The 16,822-nt window shown below is 54.9% G+C and overlaps 2 protein-coding genes across 2 annotated transcripts in view; one reads left to right on the forward strand and one right to left on the reverse strand.

Annotated features, from left to right (window-relative positions):
• Zbtb17 (zinc finger and BTB domain containing 17) overlaps positions 1–13,124 on the forward strand; it is a 22,037-nt gene extending 8,913 nt beyond the window's left edge. Inside the window, 15 exon segments of the mRNA XM_028880688.2 lie at positions 7,358–7,564; positions 8,397–8,585; positions 9,111–9,251; positions 9,513–9,608; positions 9,611–9,634; positions 10,044–10,285; positions 10,368–10,510; positions 10,596–10,896; positions 11,193–11,280; positions 11,363–11,479; positions 11,561–11,681; positions 11,828–11,958; positions 12,244–12,453; positions 12,566–12,655; positions 12,735–13,124. Coding sequence (XP_028736521.1) covers positions 7,360–7,564; positions 8,397–8,585; positions 9,111–9,251; positions 9,513–9,608; positions 9,611–9,634; positions 10,044–10,285; positions 10,368–10,510; positions 10,596–10,896; positions 11,193–11,280; positions 11,363–11,479; positions 11,561–11,681; positions 11,828–11,958; positions 12,244–12,453; positions 12,566–12,655; positions 12,735–13,018 — 2,382 coding nt within the window. The 5' untranslated portion in view covers positions 7,358–7,359 and the 3' untranslated portion in view covers positions 13,019–13,124.
• A 916-nt stretch (positions 13,125–14,040) lies between these two features.
• The window catches only part of Spen (spen family transcriptional repressor), an 80,121-nt gene continuing 77,339 nt past the window's right edge, over positions 14,041–16,822 (reverse strand). The window contains exons 12-15 of the mRNA XM_028880686.2: positions 16,183–16,683; positions 15,896–16,090; positions 15,479–15,637; positions 14,041–15,145 (exon numbers count right to left, since the gene is read on the reverse strand). Coding sequence (XP_028736519.1) covers positions 15,014–15,145; positions 15,479–15,637; positions 15,896–16,090; positions 16,183–16,683 — 987 coding nt within the window. The 3' untranslated portion in view covers positions 14,041–15,013. The remainder of the gene's footprint in view (positions 15,146–15,478; positions 15,638–15,895; positions 16,091–16,182; positions 16,684–16,822) is intronic.

Consider the following 16,822-nt stretch of genomic DNA (forward strand, 5'->3'; position numbering starts at 1 on the left):
CAACTCGACTTCCTCCCTCCCTCTGTTTCAATTTTTAATGGGTGTATTTATAAGAGGGAAAACAGGAAGGTTGCAGGTAACAACTGTCCCCATGTGCCCTTTTGAGAGGAGCCCCTTGACTGTTTTTTTCACATGCCCTGCAGGATGTGGGTGTCTTTCCGAAGCATGAGTCAGCCGCATTGTGACTCAGCATCGCAGTGCTCAGGACTGTGCTGAATGTCACTGGGGCCTTGAGCCCCTCAAGGGAGAAGTCCTTCACGGTTCTGTGGTATTTTGTGGGAGGCCCAAAGACTAAACCCTTCTGGTGCTGTAGGGGGACAGTAACATTTTTCAGGTTCCAACAGTCCATTTGAGAACGTCTTAATTTTGTCACCTTTATTTATTTATGAGGCAGCTCATGTCACCCGGGCTTGCCTCAAGCTCTGTATAGCTGAGGATTTTGGGGTGGGCCAACACTTGGTTTGTACATTGCTGGGGATTGAACCCAGAGCTTTGTATATGCTCAGCAAGCACGCTGCCTGCCGACTGAGGTGTCTCCACCCAGCAGTTTGCCAGCTTCTCCTCTCTGCTGGCTGCTCTTCAGGCTGTGGAGGCTGAGCTGCCCCTGGTGTGGCTGTCACAGCCCTCGCCTGTCCCTGCAGGTTCACCTCCTCCCAATCTTCTCTCACTCTTTCTTTCTTTAAAAACAATTACATTTATGTATTTATTTTGTGTTTATGTGTGCATGTGCCATGATGTGCATGTGGAGGTCGGAGGTAACCAGCATGAGTTGGTGCTCTCCTACCTTGTGAGTTGCAGGGATAGAACTCAGGTCATCAGGCTTGGCAGCAAGTGGCCCTTAGCCACTGAACCATCACGCTGACCCTTTCTTTTTGTACCCAGTATCTTCTCTCTTTATTACTGCCGTCTTGTCTCTAGTTGGTGGGAACAGAGTTTTTGATTTTCCGTGGACTCGTTTTTTCCTCTTCTCAGGGAATGGTACCACCATGCCAGCTTCTGACAGAACTTTCATATCATCCTCTGCTTCCCCTCACAGCCCACATCTACTTCAACAGCTAATTATGTCTGCCCCAATGGATGCGCGCTTTCTCTTTTTACTTATTTATTTTTTCAAGACAGGGTTTCTCTTTATAGCTCTGGCTGTCCTGGAACTTACTTTGCAGACTAGACTGGCCTCAAATTTAGAGCTCAGCCTGCCTCTGCCTCCCCAGTGCTGGGATTAAAGGTGGGGTGTGCCACCATGCCCAGCCAGCACATGCACTTAATCAGAGTACTGTTGCCAGCTTGTGAGCCTCCCCCCACCAGTCTGTGGTCCTCCCCAAGGCCCTGTAGCCCTCTGCAGAGGCTGCCTGGCCTTCTTGCTCACTCTAGGCTTCCTTTCAGTCTCTTAACCGCTAAGTGGGCCTTCCAGAGTACTGGCGTTCTGTTTCCAGTTCTCACACGGCTTTTTAAAAAGTGTGTGTAGCTTAATGGCTAACGTGCTTGCCCACCATTTGTGAAGCCCTGGGGTCGTTCCATTGCCACATAACCCTTGTGTGTGGCACACCAGCATTTGCAGGGTGGAGGCAGCAGGTTCATCCACAGGTACATAACAGATTTGAGCCCAGACAAGATTCATGGGACCTGGGGAACGGAGAGAGAGAGGAGAGGAGAGGGAGGGTGGGAGAGAGAGGGACAGAGAGCACTTTGATTCTAAAGTCCAGCTTCCCCTGAGACCCTGGGTGACTCAGCCTCTCCCGCTGCCCAGCCACCTTTCACACAGGTCTCTTTCAAAGAAAGGCACTTGCTCTTGGCCCCCAGGTTAATGGCTCCTGGGTTACCAGGCACAGCTCTCTCTTGCACTTCTTTTGGGTCTTTGCTTAAATTCTGACTCCTCAGAGAGGTCCTCCTCATTCCCTTTCTCGGCTCTCATAGTTCTACCTGCCTCTCCTCAGCACCTGATACCTGTGTTACCTGTGCTATCTATCTATCAGTGGTTTGTTAGCGTTCTTCCTCACGAGGCCCAAAGCTGTAGCACTTTACCTCCCGTGAGTACAGAGAGGGGCTGTGCCTAGTCAGATTTATGAGCTGTGGAGTCACCAGGTGTCTTTCTTAGTGTGCTCTGTGTTGTTGCTATAACAGGCGGGGCAAGTTCCAACCAAGTGTGTTTCTCATAGTTCTAGAGGCTGGGCCATACCATATCAGATGCTGGCTTCTCTGCCTGGGAGGTGGGAAGACCAGGAGTTCAAGGTCATCCTTGGCTACATCACAAGTTCAAAGCCAGCCTGAACACATAGGACTGTGTCCCAAAACCAAAACGGAACAAAAGGTGTCAGCATGTGGTCCAGGCATGTGTTGTACCCTGGCATGATGGGTATCAGAGGACAAGTGAGAAGGCAAAATAGCAAGCCTGCCCTGGGGCTGCATCCCTGCATGCCAGCACTTGGGAGGTGGGGAGAAGGATAGTCAAGGGCAGCCTGTGCTACACAGTGAGTCTGAGGCCAGGCTGTTGCTGGCTCAAGAAAAAAAGGAAAGGCCAATCAATCAATCAATCAAGCCGGGCAGTAGTGTCACACGCCTTTAATTCCAGCACTTGTGAGACACAAGCAGGTGGATCTCTGAGTTCAAGGTCAACCTGGTCTACATACAGAGTGAGTTCCAGAACGGTCAGGGCTACATAGAGAAACCCTGTCCCGGAAAAACAAAAACAAACAAGGATCTGGCTTTTTATAATACACACTACAGAAAACAGTATAGATTCAGGACTGGTAGACATGGCCTCAGTCAGAGTAGCTCTGTCAGCAGAGGATGAAGTGTCCAAGTCTGGAGTGGTTCCAAGCAGATCTGGAGGTTTCTATAAAGATCTGGAGGTTTAAAAGAGGGAGAGCTGAGAACACAGCTCAGAAACACAGCAGTTGGTTACCAGGTTTGTGCAAGGGTTTGATCCCTAGCACTGTCCTCTCATCCACTGAAAGATTATCTTTCTAGATAGATTCTGTGCACGCACACGTCTTTATATATCAAGAGAAATGACTCAGAAATGGAAGGAACGTAGTCTCGATACAAGGCCAGCACTTGCCGGGCGAGGAGCACTGTGCTAGCAGGACAGGTGTGCTGATGATTGTCTCTTTTCTCTGCCAGCTTGTATCTGAAGGGACAGCTCGGGAGTGGGACTGGGTGCATAGCTTTCAGCCTCCCAGAGTGTCTGTGTCTGTCTGTGTGTCTTTGAGCCACTTGTATTTCTGGATGATCAGGAAAGGTGACTCCGTGGTGACCTCTTTGTGTGGAAGCCGGAGCAGGCCGGTCCATTCTGGGAGCCAGCCAAGCTCAGTGTGTCTGCTTAAGGGAGCATTTGTTTTCTGGCCTAAGATGTGGCCCCACCCCTCATGCTAGTCAGTGCCTGCCAGTAACTTGGATGGTGTTTCAGTGTGTGACAGGAGCCTGTTTGGCTTTGGGAGAGAGCTGTGCAGTTCAGGCATCCTGGTGCTTCCTACACGAGCCCCTCAGGGTTTGCCAGTGCAGTACTTGGTGTAAGCCCCTCAGCAGAGACAGTTCACCCCAGTGGCTGGCTCCTTACATGCCCTCTCTTTGTTGTGTGCCGTGCCCTTCCCCCATGTGTTACAGGAACTTTCCAGATTACATTTAGAAAGGGATGATGGGTTATGATTGGTGGGTTTAGTCACATCCAGAGGGCCCAGGAAAAAGGATGTCGAGACCATGTGATGAGGGTTTCGAGCCTGAAAGAGTAACTTAGACTATGTCTGTCTGCTTCCTGTTCACAGACAGCTGCTGGGTGCTGAAGGCGTGTGCCTCTGGCCTAGCTGCGTTACTGTGACTAACCCTGTAACGAGTGTGTGAGCCCCTTCCCCGCTGGAGACGCTCTGGCCCCCTGGCAGCCAGTGGCAGACCCAGGACTCAAGTCTGGGGAGTTCCTCCCTAGTCCTTGCCTCTCTGAGGCAGCAAAAAGAAAGGTGGTGCCAGGGTGGCTGTGTGCTTGGTTTGCAGGTGACCAGGGTGTGGTGCCCGGCTCTGTGACACTGTCAGGCTGAAACAACTCTAAGTGTGTTGCTTCACTGCTGGAGGAGCTGCACCAGTCCTCCTGGGTCCCATCTATATATGCCTTTATGTATGTCTGTATAGTCAGGCCATCACCACCACTGAGGCCCACCGTCCTGCCACTCCCCGGGGCCTTAGGATACATGCAGAGTGACAAGCCTTTGCCCTAGGCTGTGTGTGACTGCTCTTAATGCTTTGCTTTTTGTTTGTTTTATTAGAAACTTTGAACTGGCTAGGCGTGGTGGCTGGGCGTGATGGGTACACCTTTGATCTAGCCTTGAGAGGCAAAGGCAGGTGATCTCTGAGTTCTAAGCCAATTAGGGCTACACAGTGAGACCCTTTTCCAAAAAAAAAAAATATTTACAAAAACCAGCCAGGTGGTGGGGCACGCCTTTAATCCCAGCACTCAGGAGGCAGAGACAGGTGAGTCTCTTGAGTTTGAGGCCAGCCTGGGTCTACAGAGTGAGTTCCAAGACAGCCAGGGCAGTTACAGACAGAAACCCTGTCTCAAAAAACAACAGCAAAAACTCCAGTTGCTCACTGATGGAGTCACATGGAGTGACTGTAGTCGGAAGTTTCTCTGGGCCCGCCTGGCCCCACAGTTGGGATGAATCCTTCCCACCTGCGGTCCTGTAGCTGCTTATAAAATAGTTACTCAGAGGCTTAATATTAATTACCAACTGTTTGGTCTATGGCTCAGGTTTCTTGCTGGCTAGCTCGTATAACTTAACTCAACCCATTCCTATTAATCTGTTATGCCACGTGGCCTGTGGTATTACCGGTCTGACATCTTGTTGCTCTTTGGGGCGGTGGGCTCATGTCTCTCTTATCGCCTTTCTCTTTCCCGTCTCTCTGCTTGGATTTCCCGCCTGCCATTAAGCTGCCTTGCCAAGGCCAAAGCAGCTTATTTATTAAGCAATGGGACCAACATATATTCACAGCATGCAGAAAGACATCCCACAGCAGAGGCCTGACACAACACTCTGGGGAGGAGACAACCACAGACAGACAGACAGACAGCCCACAAAGCTCTAAGAAGTAGATGCCTCTGAGGGCTCCGCTCACTGAGTTGGAGTGGCTTGCTGTAAAGCGAGGGATGTAGAACACAGTGCAACAGTGATGAAGGGGTGAACGATGGACCAGGAATGGATGACCATCCCAGATGAAGGAAGGACACCAGGGCTCCCCCAGGTGGACACTGGTCATCCTAACCTAGCAAGCACATACGGAATGTGGGCTCCCTTTCTGCACTCGGGGTGGTTCGCTGGCTGTGGAGAAGGTGACGAGGACTCTTGTCTGCCCACAGCTTTCTCCTCAGAAGACAGCTCAGTGTGGCGTGGGCGGTCACACCGCCTGCTTTTGTGCCTCCTCCGTGTGTGTGCTTCTCAGCTCCTGGGCACCTTAGAAAGGGCACCTCGCCCCAGGCCTGGACATGGCTTCCTCTCAGTGTCTTATGCCTTGAACAGCAACACCAAAACTCTCCCTCTCATCCCTTCAGGTCACCAGTGGGAGTTGGCTCTTTCTGGGGTTTGAGGACTTAGAGCAGCAGTTCTCAACCTGTGGGTCCCGACCCTTCCACAGGGGTTGCCTAAGGCCATTGGGAAACACAGATCTTCACATTACGATTCATTCGAGTTATGAAGTACAATGAAAAGAATGTATGGTCAGGTCAGCACACGAACTGTTAAAGGGTCCAGCATTAGGAAGGCTGAGAACCACTGACTTAGAGGAAGTGTTTTACAGGGTGTCCCGGTTTGCGGTGGCGTTACTGTGGGTGTCCTGCGCCTAACTCTTGCTGTAGGCGCCTTCTAGTTGTAGATGTTGGCACTGCCAGGCCCAGAAGCAGTGCCCCTGCTTGGGCCTGGGGGAACAGGGCTCGGTCTCCAGCTTGAACTTGCACCTGGCCTGATACCACTGCCACGTTGCCCATTAGATACTTCACCTTAGCTCAGCAAGTACATACTCTGATATTTTCTTGTTCTTTGAGACAGTGACTCATGTGACTCTGGCTGGCTTGGAACTTGTCATCCTCCTGCCTCAGCTTCTATGTGCTGAGATTGCAGGCAGATACTCAGAAGTTTCCAGAAACCATGATGTGGCAAATGTGTCTGTGCTGGCGTGAAGGGGCGTGGCTTCTGGGCTCTCCTCAGATGCCCAATACCACGTGGTCATTGCAGCCCTAGGCTGTAGGCCAGCAACAGCCCAGGGTCAGGAGCAGCCAGTGCTGCTGCATTGGGGCAGAGTTCCCCAAAGTGGCTCTCCTGCCCAGGGCAGTCTGGTTCTAGAGCAGCTGGCTGTTCCTGGGGTTTGGATCCAGCAATGCAGCCAGCTCTATGTACTGTGGCCTCACACAGTGGGTGCCGGGTTTAATTTTGAAATGTTCCTAAACACCTTCTTTCTCTATAAAGAAAAGTTCATTGTTTCCCTAGAAGATCGCCATCTCGAGAAGGTTTTGCAGTGGCGCTGGGCAGGCAGGGGCTACTTGGATGTCATCTCAGCTCCATCTGTGTGGTTCATAATTGGGCACCAGGCCAGGACCTTTTCCACACACGCTCCCTTGGGACAGCTGTGGGATTTCCAGGCATTAAGTGAAGCCCTTAATAGAGAAGCCGCCCAGGCAGCTCTTGGATTAGTATTGGAGCACTTATCTCTCTTGGGAGAGCCACCACTCAGAGGTTTCTGGAGGCAGCGGACTTAACTGCTGTATGTAGATCCTTGAGCCTGAGAGAGGGAGGGACTAAGCAAGGGCAGGGTAGGAAAGCCAGGGAAGGAGAGAGCCGGGGTAAAATCCCCACCCCAAAGAACCCAGCCTTGTGTGGACAAGGAACAGAACTTGCCTGTGGGAGCTGGAGGAGAGAGAGTTCTGTAGCTGATGATGGAAGAGCCACCTGGACTTAGAACCCCAAAGCTGACGTTTGTAGTTTATTCTAATAGTGTGTGTGTGTGTGTGTGTGTGTGTGTGTGTGTGTGTGTGTGTGCGCGCGCGCGCGCGCGCATGCGCGCGCTTTTTGTAAAACATGTTAAGCTGTTTTATGAGATAGCATTTTGACTCCTTAGCTCATTACTTCCTGTGTATTCTGCTTTGGGGGCAAGCTATCTTGGTACTCTTTAGTTTGGGAAACCTGCCCTGTTGGGTAAGCTTTGGGAGCCACTGGGCCGCCTTGGCTTGCAGCAAGTGTCTGGAATCATCTGCCCTTCTGTGGTAGAAAGCCTCTCCCTTGTTTAATGCTCCTCGGTGAGTCTCACCTGGGGCTTGACAGTTGGCGGCAGGTTGGGCTGGCGTCCTTTCTCGGTGCTGACAGAAGGCTCTGGCTTTCTGCAGCCATGGATTTCCCCCAGCACAGCCAGCGTGTCTTGGAGCAGCTGAACCAGCAGCGGCAACTGGGCCTTCTCTGTGACTGCACCTTTGTGGTGGATGGTGTTGACTTCAAGGCTCACAAGGCGGTGCTGGCAGCTTGCAGTGAATACTTCAAGATGCTCTTTGTGGACCAGAAGGATGTGGTACATCTGGACATCAGTAATGCAGCAGGTACCTTGTTGGAGCCGGAGCCTCATATCATGCAGGGCCCTTTTAGGGCAGTGCCAGCAGGCCATGTCCCACCTGAGTTTGAGCTCTGACCCTATGGGTACCAAGTTTATCCCATCTCTTCTGACTAGGCATGGAGTGACCAAGGACACAGGTTCACAGTGTGATGAGGGCAGAGACAGTAGGGCCAGCCTTGTTAGCAGGGATACAGTAAGGCTGGCCCTAGACCCTCCTCATCCCCTTCCTGTGACCAGATCAGTCCTGGGGCCGACAGCCAGGCTGTGTCAAGAATGATGAGGGGTGGCTGGGCGGTGGTGATGCACACCTTTAATCCCAGACTCGGGAGGCAGAGCTAGGCGGATCTCTCTGAGTTCAAGGCCAGCCTGGTCTACAGAGCAAGATCCAAGACAGGCACCAAAACTACACAGAGAAACCCTGTCTCAGAAAAAAAAAAAAAAAAAAAAAAAAAAAAAAAACCCTGAGGGGCTAGCTGGGCCTGGGATTGAGGAAGGATAGACCAGTCTTAGGTCTGTACTCCTACCCAGAGCCCTCTGACCTGTTTTTGAGATGGTCAGGACAAAGTAGTCTCTTCTTTTATAGATGTGAAAACAGACACACAAGTGTCAGGTGGCTGGAGGTTAGGTAGAGCAGGTGACGGCGTCTTGAAGACCACGCTGTCAGGAGGAATGGGGTGGCCTATCCTCAGGTGTCCCTAGCCCAGCAGACAGGAAGTGGAGGCTTACCACTCAACTTTCCAAAATTTGATTCCACTGTTGGGTGGAGAAACATTGGTAGGCCCTGAAGTTGGTCTGTGATGGTGTCCTGTCTTTGACAGGCCTGGGGCAGGTGCTGGAGTTCATGTACACTGCTAAGCTGAACCTTAGCCCTGAGAACGTGGATGATGTGCTGGCTGTGGCCAGCTTCCTCCAGATGCACGACATTATCACAGCCTGCCATGCACTCAAGTCACTTGCTGAGCCGACCAGTAGCACCGGGGAAAATACGGAAGCCTCAGCTGTGGAAGGTAAGGTCACTGGAGCCTGTCCTAAAAAGTGGTCAAGGAACTTGGCTTCTTTTGGAGGCCCTGTCTCTGATCTGGGTCACCTCCCTGGGTGTCAGATTCTTCATCTACTTGCTGTCACTGCGGGGTGCTGGTAAGGGTTGGCCAGGCACTCCTGGAAAGGTCCCCACACCTGCCCTTTCCACACCTGGCCCACTAGGTGCCGGGGAGCAGAGCTGCTGCCTGCCCTCCAGGAGCCGCCCTCCCTGAGCTCCCTGGCTCTCAGGGTGTCCTCAGAAGCCCCCAGACTCCCATTATGGGCAGGGTTCTTTGCTGTGTGCAGTCAGAGGATCCTGTCCCCTCCTGTGAGCACTGACACACCAGTGTCCACTGCCCGTGCCTGCTGGGGACTTGGTTGTGCTGTCACAGCTTCAGTGGTCGTGAAGAACAAACCAGTGAAGCACCTGCTAGTCCCCAGGGGGCTCGCCTCACCCCTCTGGCAGTGGACACCTGGTGGAAAATGACAAGTCTGTCCTGTCCTGTCTCCAGGAGGAGACAAGAGAGCCAAAGAGGAGAAGGCTGCCGCCACCATGCTGAGCAGGCTGGACCAAGCAAGAAGCAGTCCACAGCCAGGCCCAGGCAGAGAGCTCAAAGAGGAGCGGGGTGGCCAGGCAGAAAGTACAGCCAGTGGTGAGTTGTGATTTGGTCTCCTGGGCTGGCTACCTAGAAGAAGGTAATGGCCAGTAGGAAGTTGGTGCTGCCCATCACCTGCCAGCAGCCTGGGCCCCAGAGTAGGAGAGGCCTTGTGGCTGGGAGGTCGTGGCGTGTGCTCTTGTACTTTTCTGGCTCACGTCTAGCTCGGGTAGTTTGTTCTGCAGGTCTGCTCCAGCCATGGAAGAGACCTATTTGACCCCCGACAGAGTCCCAATCCAGCCTCCCATCCCTCCTCAGGTGCAGAGCAGACGGAGAAGGCTGATGCCCCCCGGGAGCCTCCACCCGTGGAGCTCAAGCCGGACCCCACGAGTGGCATGGCAGCTGCCGAAGCTGAGCCTTGTCAGAGAGCTCAGAGCAAGGTGCCCCCCTTCCCCAGCCAGGGCCGGCCCTGCCACACGCACCCCACCGCCCTCTTGGGTCACCTCTTCCTTCTCTAGCCTGTCCTGTTGGGACACTATCCGCTTGAACTTTTTTCTTTCTTGAGTTGTAAGCCGTCTTAGTTGTACATCCCCTCCATGTTTCCATTAGCCTGGACGCATCCTGACATCGCCCTGGAGCTCCTGCTCGGCCCTGGGCATTACCCAAGTGGGCCGTGCTTCCCACAGCCTCCATCACAAGTACTTGTTGACTGAACGTGCTACACATCTGCCTGAGGCCTTGCGCCTGTCACCTAAAGAAAGGCATTTGTGAAGTGGGGAGAGTTGGACCAGACCCAGAAGGGACTCTGAGCCCAGGCCAGTCCCTCAGTACCTGCTCTCTTCCGTGCAGAAATGGAAGTGGAACCAGCCAGCAAAGGAGAAGAGGAACAAGAGGAAGAGGACACAGGACCTGCCACCGTCAAGGAAGAGGGGATGCATCTGGAGAACGGGGAGACCCCTGAGGAGAATGAAGAGTCTGCGGGCACAGACTCTGGGCAGGAGCTTGGCATGGAGGGCCGGAACCTGCGCTCAGGCACCTACGGGGATCGCACTGAGTCCAAGGCTTATGGCTCCATCATCCACAAGTGCGAGGTGCGGGGCCGTGGGCGGTGCCAGCCCTGTGCCTCCGGGGTCTCTACAGTCCCTCACGCACCCCTTCCTGCTGCGTCTGCAGGACTGCGGGAAGGAGTTCACGCACACGGGAAACTTCAAACGCCACATCCGCATCCACACGGGTGAGAAACCGTTCTCATGCCGGGAGTGCAGCAAGGCCTTCTCAGACCCCGCAGCGTGCAAGGCCCACGAGAAGACACACAGGTACCCACCTTGCCTCCCCCAGACTGGGGGCCTCCCTGGACCCTGCAGGACCCCTTCCTGTCACCCAGCACCTTCTGCTCCACAGCCCGTTGAAACCGTACGGGTGTGAGGAGTGCGGCAAGAGCTACAGGCTCATCAGCCTGCTGAACCTGCACAAGAAGAGGCACTCGGGGGAGGCGCGCTACCGCTGCGGGGACTGTGGCAAGCTCTTCACTACTTCCGGCAACCTCAAGCGCCACCAGCTGGTGCACAGTGGCCAGAAGCCCTACCAGTGCGACTACTGTGGCCGCTCCTTCTCGGACCCCACCTCCAAGATGCGCCACCTGGAGACTCACGACACCAACAAGGAGCACAAGTGCCCGCACTGTGACAAGAAGTTCAACCAGGTGTGCACCCCTCCCTGAGCCAGCACGGTGGGTCCTGCTGGTGGCTCCCCAGGGTTGGCACAGGACAGCCACTAGGTCTGTGGATGGTAGGGACTCTCCTAGGATGGCACCCTGAAGGGCAAGCTTAGGACAGGCTGTGCTGCGTTGTCCTTCCACTGCTGGGACCCTGAGCCTCGATCAGGGACGGGGCTCTGCCCCTTTGAGAGACCGGCAAGTCCGTCCGTTATTCCCTGGCTAAAGGGCTTGGGGAGAAGCCAGGTCCCTAGGGGCCCCTCTGAGCCCCTGTCTGGGTGCAGGTGGGGAACCTGAAGGCTCACTTGAAGATCCACATTGCCGACGGCCCTCTCAAGTGCCGCGAGTGCGGGAAGCAATTCACCACCTCAGGTAGGCCCCGAGCACCCTGGCTCCCCCCCCACCCCTCGGCCCTCACAGTGCAGCACACCAGTCCTGCCCTTGGTTTCCAAAGGGAACCTCAAGCGGCACCTGCGGATACACAGCGGGGAGAAGCCCTACGTGTGCACCCACTGCCAGCGGCAGTTTGCTGACCCGGGCGCGCTGCAGCGGCACGTACGGATCCACACGGGTGGGTGAGGAGGCCCTGTGTGGGCTGTGGAGGGGCCGCAGGGCGCCGAGTGGGTGCTAGTGCCTTGTGCCTCTGCCCCAGGTGAGAAGCCGTGCCAGTGTGTGATGTGTGGCAAAGCCTTCACTCAAGCCAGCTCCCTCATCGCCCATGTGCGCCAACACACGGGGGAGAAGCCCTACGTCTGTGAGCGCTGTGGCAAGAGGTAGTGGCCTGCCCCCACTCCAGGGAGCATGAGGCCAAGTCCCAGGCTGTGTCCCAGAGTGGTGGGTACCCCCTAAGCCCACCCCCCCACACACACACCATAGCTCCTGTGGGTCAACATGAGCCCCGTTATTTGTGGCCCTATAGATTCGTCCAGTCCAGCCAGTTGGCCAATCACATTCGCCACCATGACAACATCCGACCACACAAGTGCAGCGTGTGTAGCAAGGCCTTTGTGAATGTGGGGGACCTGTCCAAGCACATAATCATCCATACTGGTGAGCATGTGCTGTCTGCCTGTGTCCATCCCTTCCCAGCCCGTTTTGCAGGAGAAGGGTAGGGGGGTAGAGGCAGGGAACCCTGTGCCACACTTGTTTACAGGTAGCCTTGAAGTTCAGTTCAAATGGGGATGGACTCCACCTGCCTTGGAGCTTTCGAGGAGGAGGGTGCTCTTGAGGCACCTGTCAGCACTGGCGGCCGCCAGAGAACTTGCCAGAAAAGATGGGGCTGCTGGGTACTGGGAGGCCTGGAGGTGGCAGGGTGGTAACTTGCCTCACCACCAGGAGAGAAGCCTTACCTGTGTGACAAGTGTGGTCGTGGTTTCAACCGGGTAGACAACCTGCGTTCTCACGTAAAGACCGTGCATCAGGGCAAGGCGGGCATCAAGATCCTGGAGCCAGAAGAGGGTGGTGAGGTCAGCGTGGTCACTGTGGACGACATGGTCACACTGGCCACTGAGGCACTGGCAGCAACAGCGGTCACTCAGCTCACAGGTGTGGACTGCAGGCAGCAGAGGGTGGCCACAGGCGGCTTGCCTTGCTGGCAGCAAAGGGGTGGGTAGGTCCCTGTGGCTTCTGCCTCAGGCCCTGCTGCCTCTGCCCACAGTGGTACCAGTGGGGGCTGCAGTGACAGCTGATGAGACCGAAGTACTGAAAGCCGAGATCAGCAAGGCTGTCAAGCAGGTGCAGGAAGAAGGTGAGAGGGGCAGTCTGGGGTATGGATGCCGGCGGACCTAAGGTCCTTCCCATCCTGACCACAGCCCACACCTCCACAGACCCCAACACCCACATCCTCTACGCTTGTGATTCCTGCGGGGACAAGTTCCTGGATGCCAACAGCCTGGCCCAGCATGTTCGGATCCACACAGCCCAGGCACTGGTCATGTTCCAGACGGATGCGGACTTCTACCAGCAGTATGGGCCGGGCAGCACGTGGCCAGCCGGGCAGATGCTGCAGGCCGGAGAGCTGGTCTTCCGTCCTAGGGATGGGCCTGAGGGCCAGCCCACACTGGCAGAGACCCCACCCACAGCTCCTGATGGCCCGCCGCCTGCAGAGTGAGCAGGTGGCCCTCTGACTGTTTATTTAAGGATGGATGGCACCCTGGGACTCAAGGTGCTCCTGCCCCAATCCCTAGAGAGAATAAATTTGATTATTTTCTAATGTTGCTTATGGTCCCTGTGTCCCCAGTGGGTGGGTGGGGAACTGTCACCTACCTAGCTGATACTGCAGAATGGTTAACACTAACTCAGGGACGAGGAGTCCTGGGACATCCCGATGTCCGTCATGGAAAGTAGAGCTCCATACTGTGTAAGTTATTTAGGGTGTGGGCAGCACCCTGTGGCTGAGATGCAGCCGCACTCGCCAGGCCTGTACCAGGAGACCCAGGCAGCCTAGTGCCTTTAGCCAGAGCAGCAGTGCAAGAGCAGTGTACAGAACACGGGCTTGCTTCTCAGGAAACGAGGGCCTAGTCCTGCTTTACCAAGGCCACAGTGATGCCGGCCTGTGGCAACACTAACTTGTGGCACGCTACCACTAGGCTGGCAGGGGAAGAAGGGAAGGGAGCAGCTGGAAGCTTTTGGTGATGGGATCCCAGCAGGCAGGGCTGTGCTCTGTCCCATGGAGGAGGCCCACTGAACTGGACGGCCTGCTCTGTAGCCCCCAGATCTGTCGACAGCCCAGATTCTCGTGCCACAGCTTTTCTTGTCTTGAAGCGGGCATGGGAATTAACAGAATTAACAGCCCCAGGACGATCGGGCTCCTTGCTCCTACAGTGAACAACAGTACCTCAGGGAGGGGAGAAGGGAAGACGTCGGGCATGAGCCTGCTGGAGCAGGAGTTTGCAAGTGGGTAGGGAAAGGAGGGATTTCATTATTTATCAAAATCTGAAGTGCCTTCCCAGTGGCCTAGGAAACAGGATGGAGGCCCAGCATTTCTGATTCAGATCTCAAGCACAAGCTGAAAAGCTCTGGGGAGGATCAGGGAGCAGAAAAGGTCCTTGTTCACAGACTTGGGGTAGGAGCTACTGTTCCAGCAAGCCAAGAACCCCGTGGTTCCCACTTGAGCGACAACCACATTCACACTTGAGGTGTTTTGTATTTTTTAATAAAGTTTGTAATCCAATGGACACACAACAAAACTGCGCTGAGAAAAACAGTTTCATAAATTAATAAGTGTTAGGAAGTCAGGGAGAGGTCCGAGTCACAGGAAGGAGGAGTTGGCCAGGTCTTCTTGTCCGGTGCTGTGTGACACTCCATGTTGCGGGGGCAGGCCCGTGCTGTAACGAAGCGCACTTATACAAATGAGTGACGGTACAAAGTCTGAGTATGAAAATAAGATTTTCTTTGAAAACACATTTTTGGCACAGATTAAAAAAAATGTATGTCAGGGAAATTTGATTTAAGTCAGTATTATATATATATATTTATATATATTATATATTTATATATACACATCCCAAGTTCTGCACATCCGACCAAGGAAGAAAATCCTTCTGTTGGCTTTTACTCAGCTGTAAACTGTACATCCGATGAGTCGAAGGTGGTGCCGGCGGTGGCGGCAGGAGAATTAAGAAAGATGACATGTCCGATGAGCAGAGGAAGGAAGGAGGAGATGGGGCAAAAATACCCAATGAAATGTTCCTTGACACCAAGGCTTCAGCACAAGTCCCAAGTCCTGCATGAGAGTCTGTGGTGTGCTCACGTACACATGTCCAGATCCTCACAGCCTGTGTTCACTGTGCAAGTCACTAATTTAGTGCAAAGGCCGTTCTGTTCAACAAAAACAGACTCCCGCTGCCCTGTTCCTTTTCTCCAAAGGAGGAAAGCCAGCCCCTAAGGTTTCTGTGAGTCCATGGGTCGGTGGTCTGTCCTGGGCAAGGATTTCATGTAAACATACAAGCAGCACCACCCCCAGAGGAGGTCTATCCAAGAGCTGGGTGGGCGGGAGAGCGAGCGAGGGCAGCTGGTGGCGCCTGGCAGTCGGCCCCTCGGCAGCTTGCCCTCTGCCTGGCTGGGCTGTCCACGGTTCTGTCCTGTTCATCACTGCAGCAGAGCCTCACACAGAGGCAATGACGATCATGAGGTGGGGAGAGATGTTGGAGATGCTGGCAAGGAGGTCAGGGGCCAGGCGGGAGAGGTGACTCTCGGAGAACTCACAGGGTGGGAAGATCTGCAGCACATAGGCGGGCTGGGGGAGTGAGAGAAAAGTGGGACCCACTGTCTGCCATGACCCGCCCCCCCCCCCTACTCGTCAGGCTGTATGTCAGGGCACGGTGTCATCAACTTCTACAGTTCAAGGTCAACACTCCCCCTCTCAGCTGTTCCCTACCTCTTCCCAGGATGGGCAGTTGGTGGCCATTACCCATGTTGCCATGTGCCCATCTCCTCTGGGAACTCCTGGGGTACTCTGGTCGCTACCAGAAATATCCATGACACCAGGCCAGAGCAGCCCTGCTGCCCTGACCTAAACTGGCCCTAGCTGTGTGAACAGATGTGGGGTAGGGACGGACAGTGGACCAACCTGATTGGAGCCAGGGTTGGGGACGTTGATGATCCCTGCTGCCTGCTTGGCCTGCAGGTAAGTGATGAAGGCAGCCTTGAGGGACTCCGTCTGGCTCACCACATCCTCCTGGTCACGACCACAGGGCAGAGCCAGCAGCAGACAGTAATCCGTTTCCACCTGCAGCAGAGGTGAATGGTTAGGGATCCAAACAGCACCTGTCCAAGCAGCTAGGCACCTCTAAGACGGCTGTGTCACACCACACTGACGGAACGTGTGTGCATACGCTCACTTCTAGGTCTTTCTCTACGCAAGTAGAGTTTACCCTTCACTGCCCGCTTCAGTAGTTATCAACACCAGCAGTTAACCACTGAGGCTACCTGTTCTCCCCCCCCCCATGAGTGGCATGCACATTTACCACGGCCCCCCAAGTCTTACTGTCATCCTCCGGGCGACCCCTTCCAACTGCGAGGCCTCTAGCCGCATCCTCTGGGCGATCCTCAGCGGGGGACCACCTTCCGAGAGAGGCAGGGACCGATGGGCCAGGACGTTGTTGCCGGAGACGAAGTGGAGCTGCACCGCAGCTGTGTCGTTTTTGAGGGCGAGCAGGCCCTGCCACACGATGGGGTACTTCTGCTCACCAGGAAACAGGAGAAACGGGGTCAGGGCATGACCGGCATGACCCTGGAAGCAGCTCACTCAGGACAGGACAAAGGGTGTCTTACCTTCAGAAGCTGGACCATGTCCACAGGCCTCTGTGGAGTCAGGTGTGGAGAAGAATCTTGTTTGGGGGCTGGCTGGGCTTCAGTGTGAGGCAGAGCCAGTCCAGGTGGGGTGCTTGTGCCCGAGGCCGTCGAGACAAACAGTGGCTGCTTTGGGGCAGCCTGAGAGGGAAGAGGATTTGGGAGGTCCGGCTTCATGGAGACTGACACGGGGGACGGGTGGGTCGGCTGGCCTGTTTCCACCGGCGCCTTCTGAACCTGAACATGGGGCTCAGGTGGCCTACTTGCAGGGACAGCTGAGAGACGAGGCTGCTCTACCCCTCCTGTCTGGGTCCCCTTTGCTTCTTGGGAGACCTGGGGCATCTTGCTACTCAGTGGCTGGGCAGGCTGGCCGAGTTGGGAGGGCTGGCAGGGTGGGGCAGGTGGTGCGGGCTGCGTGGACTGCGTAGACGGGGCAGACTGTGCAGGCTGCGTGGACTGCAAGGGCTCGCCTTCAGGAGGGCCCTAGAGTTGGGAAGGAAGAGAAAGGGACAGTCAGGATGGGCGGCACAAAAGCCCTGGCTTCCAAACACGAACTCAGTGGACCGGAGGGAGGCATCCTTGTCTCAGTCAGGCCACAGAGGAAATGTGAGCCGGGGAGCTG

This window comes from Peromyscus leucopus, chromosome 2, assembly GCF_004664715.2.
Source record: "Peromyscus leucopus breed LL Stock chromosome 2, UCI_PerLeu_2.1, whole genome shotgun sequence".
Taxonomy (NCBI): domain Eukaryota; kingdom Metazoa; phylum Chordata; class Mammalia; order Rodentia; family Cricetidae; genus Peromyscus; species Peromyscus leucopus.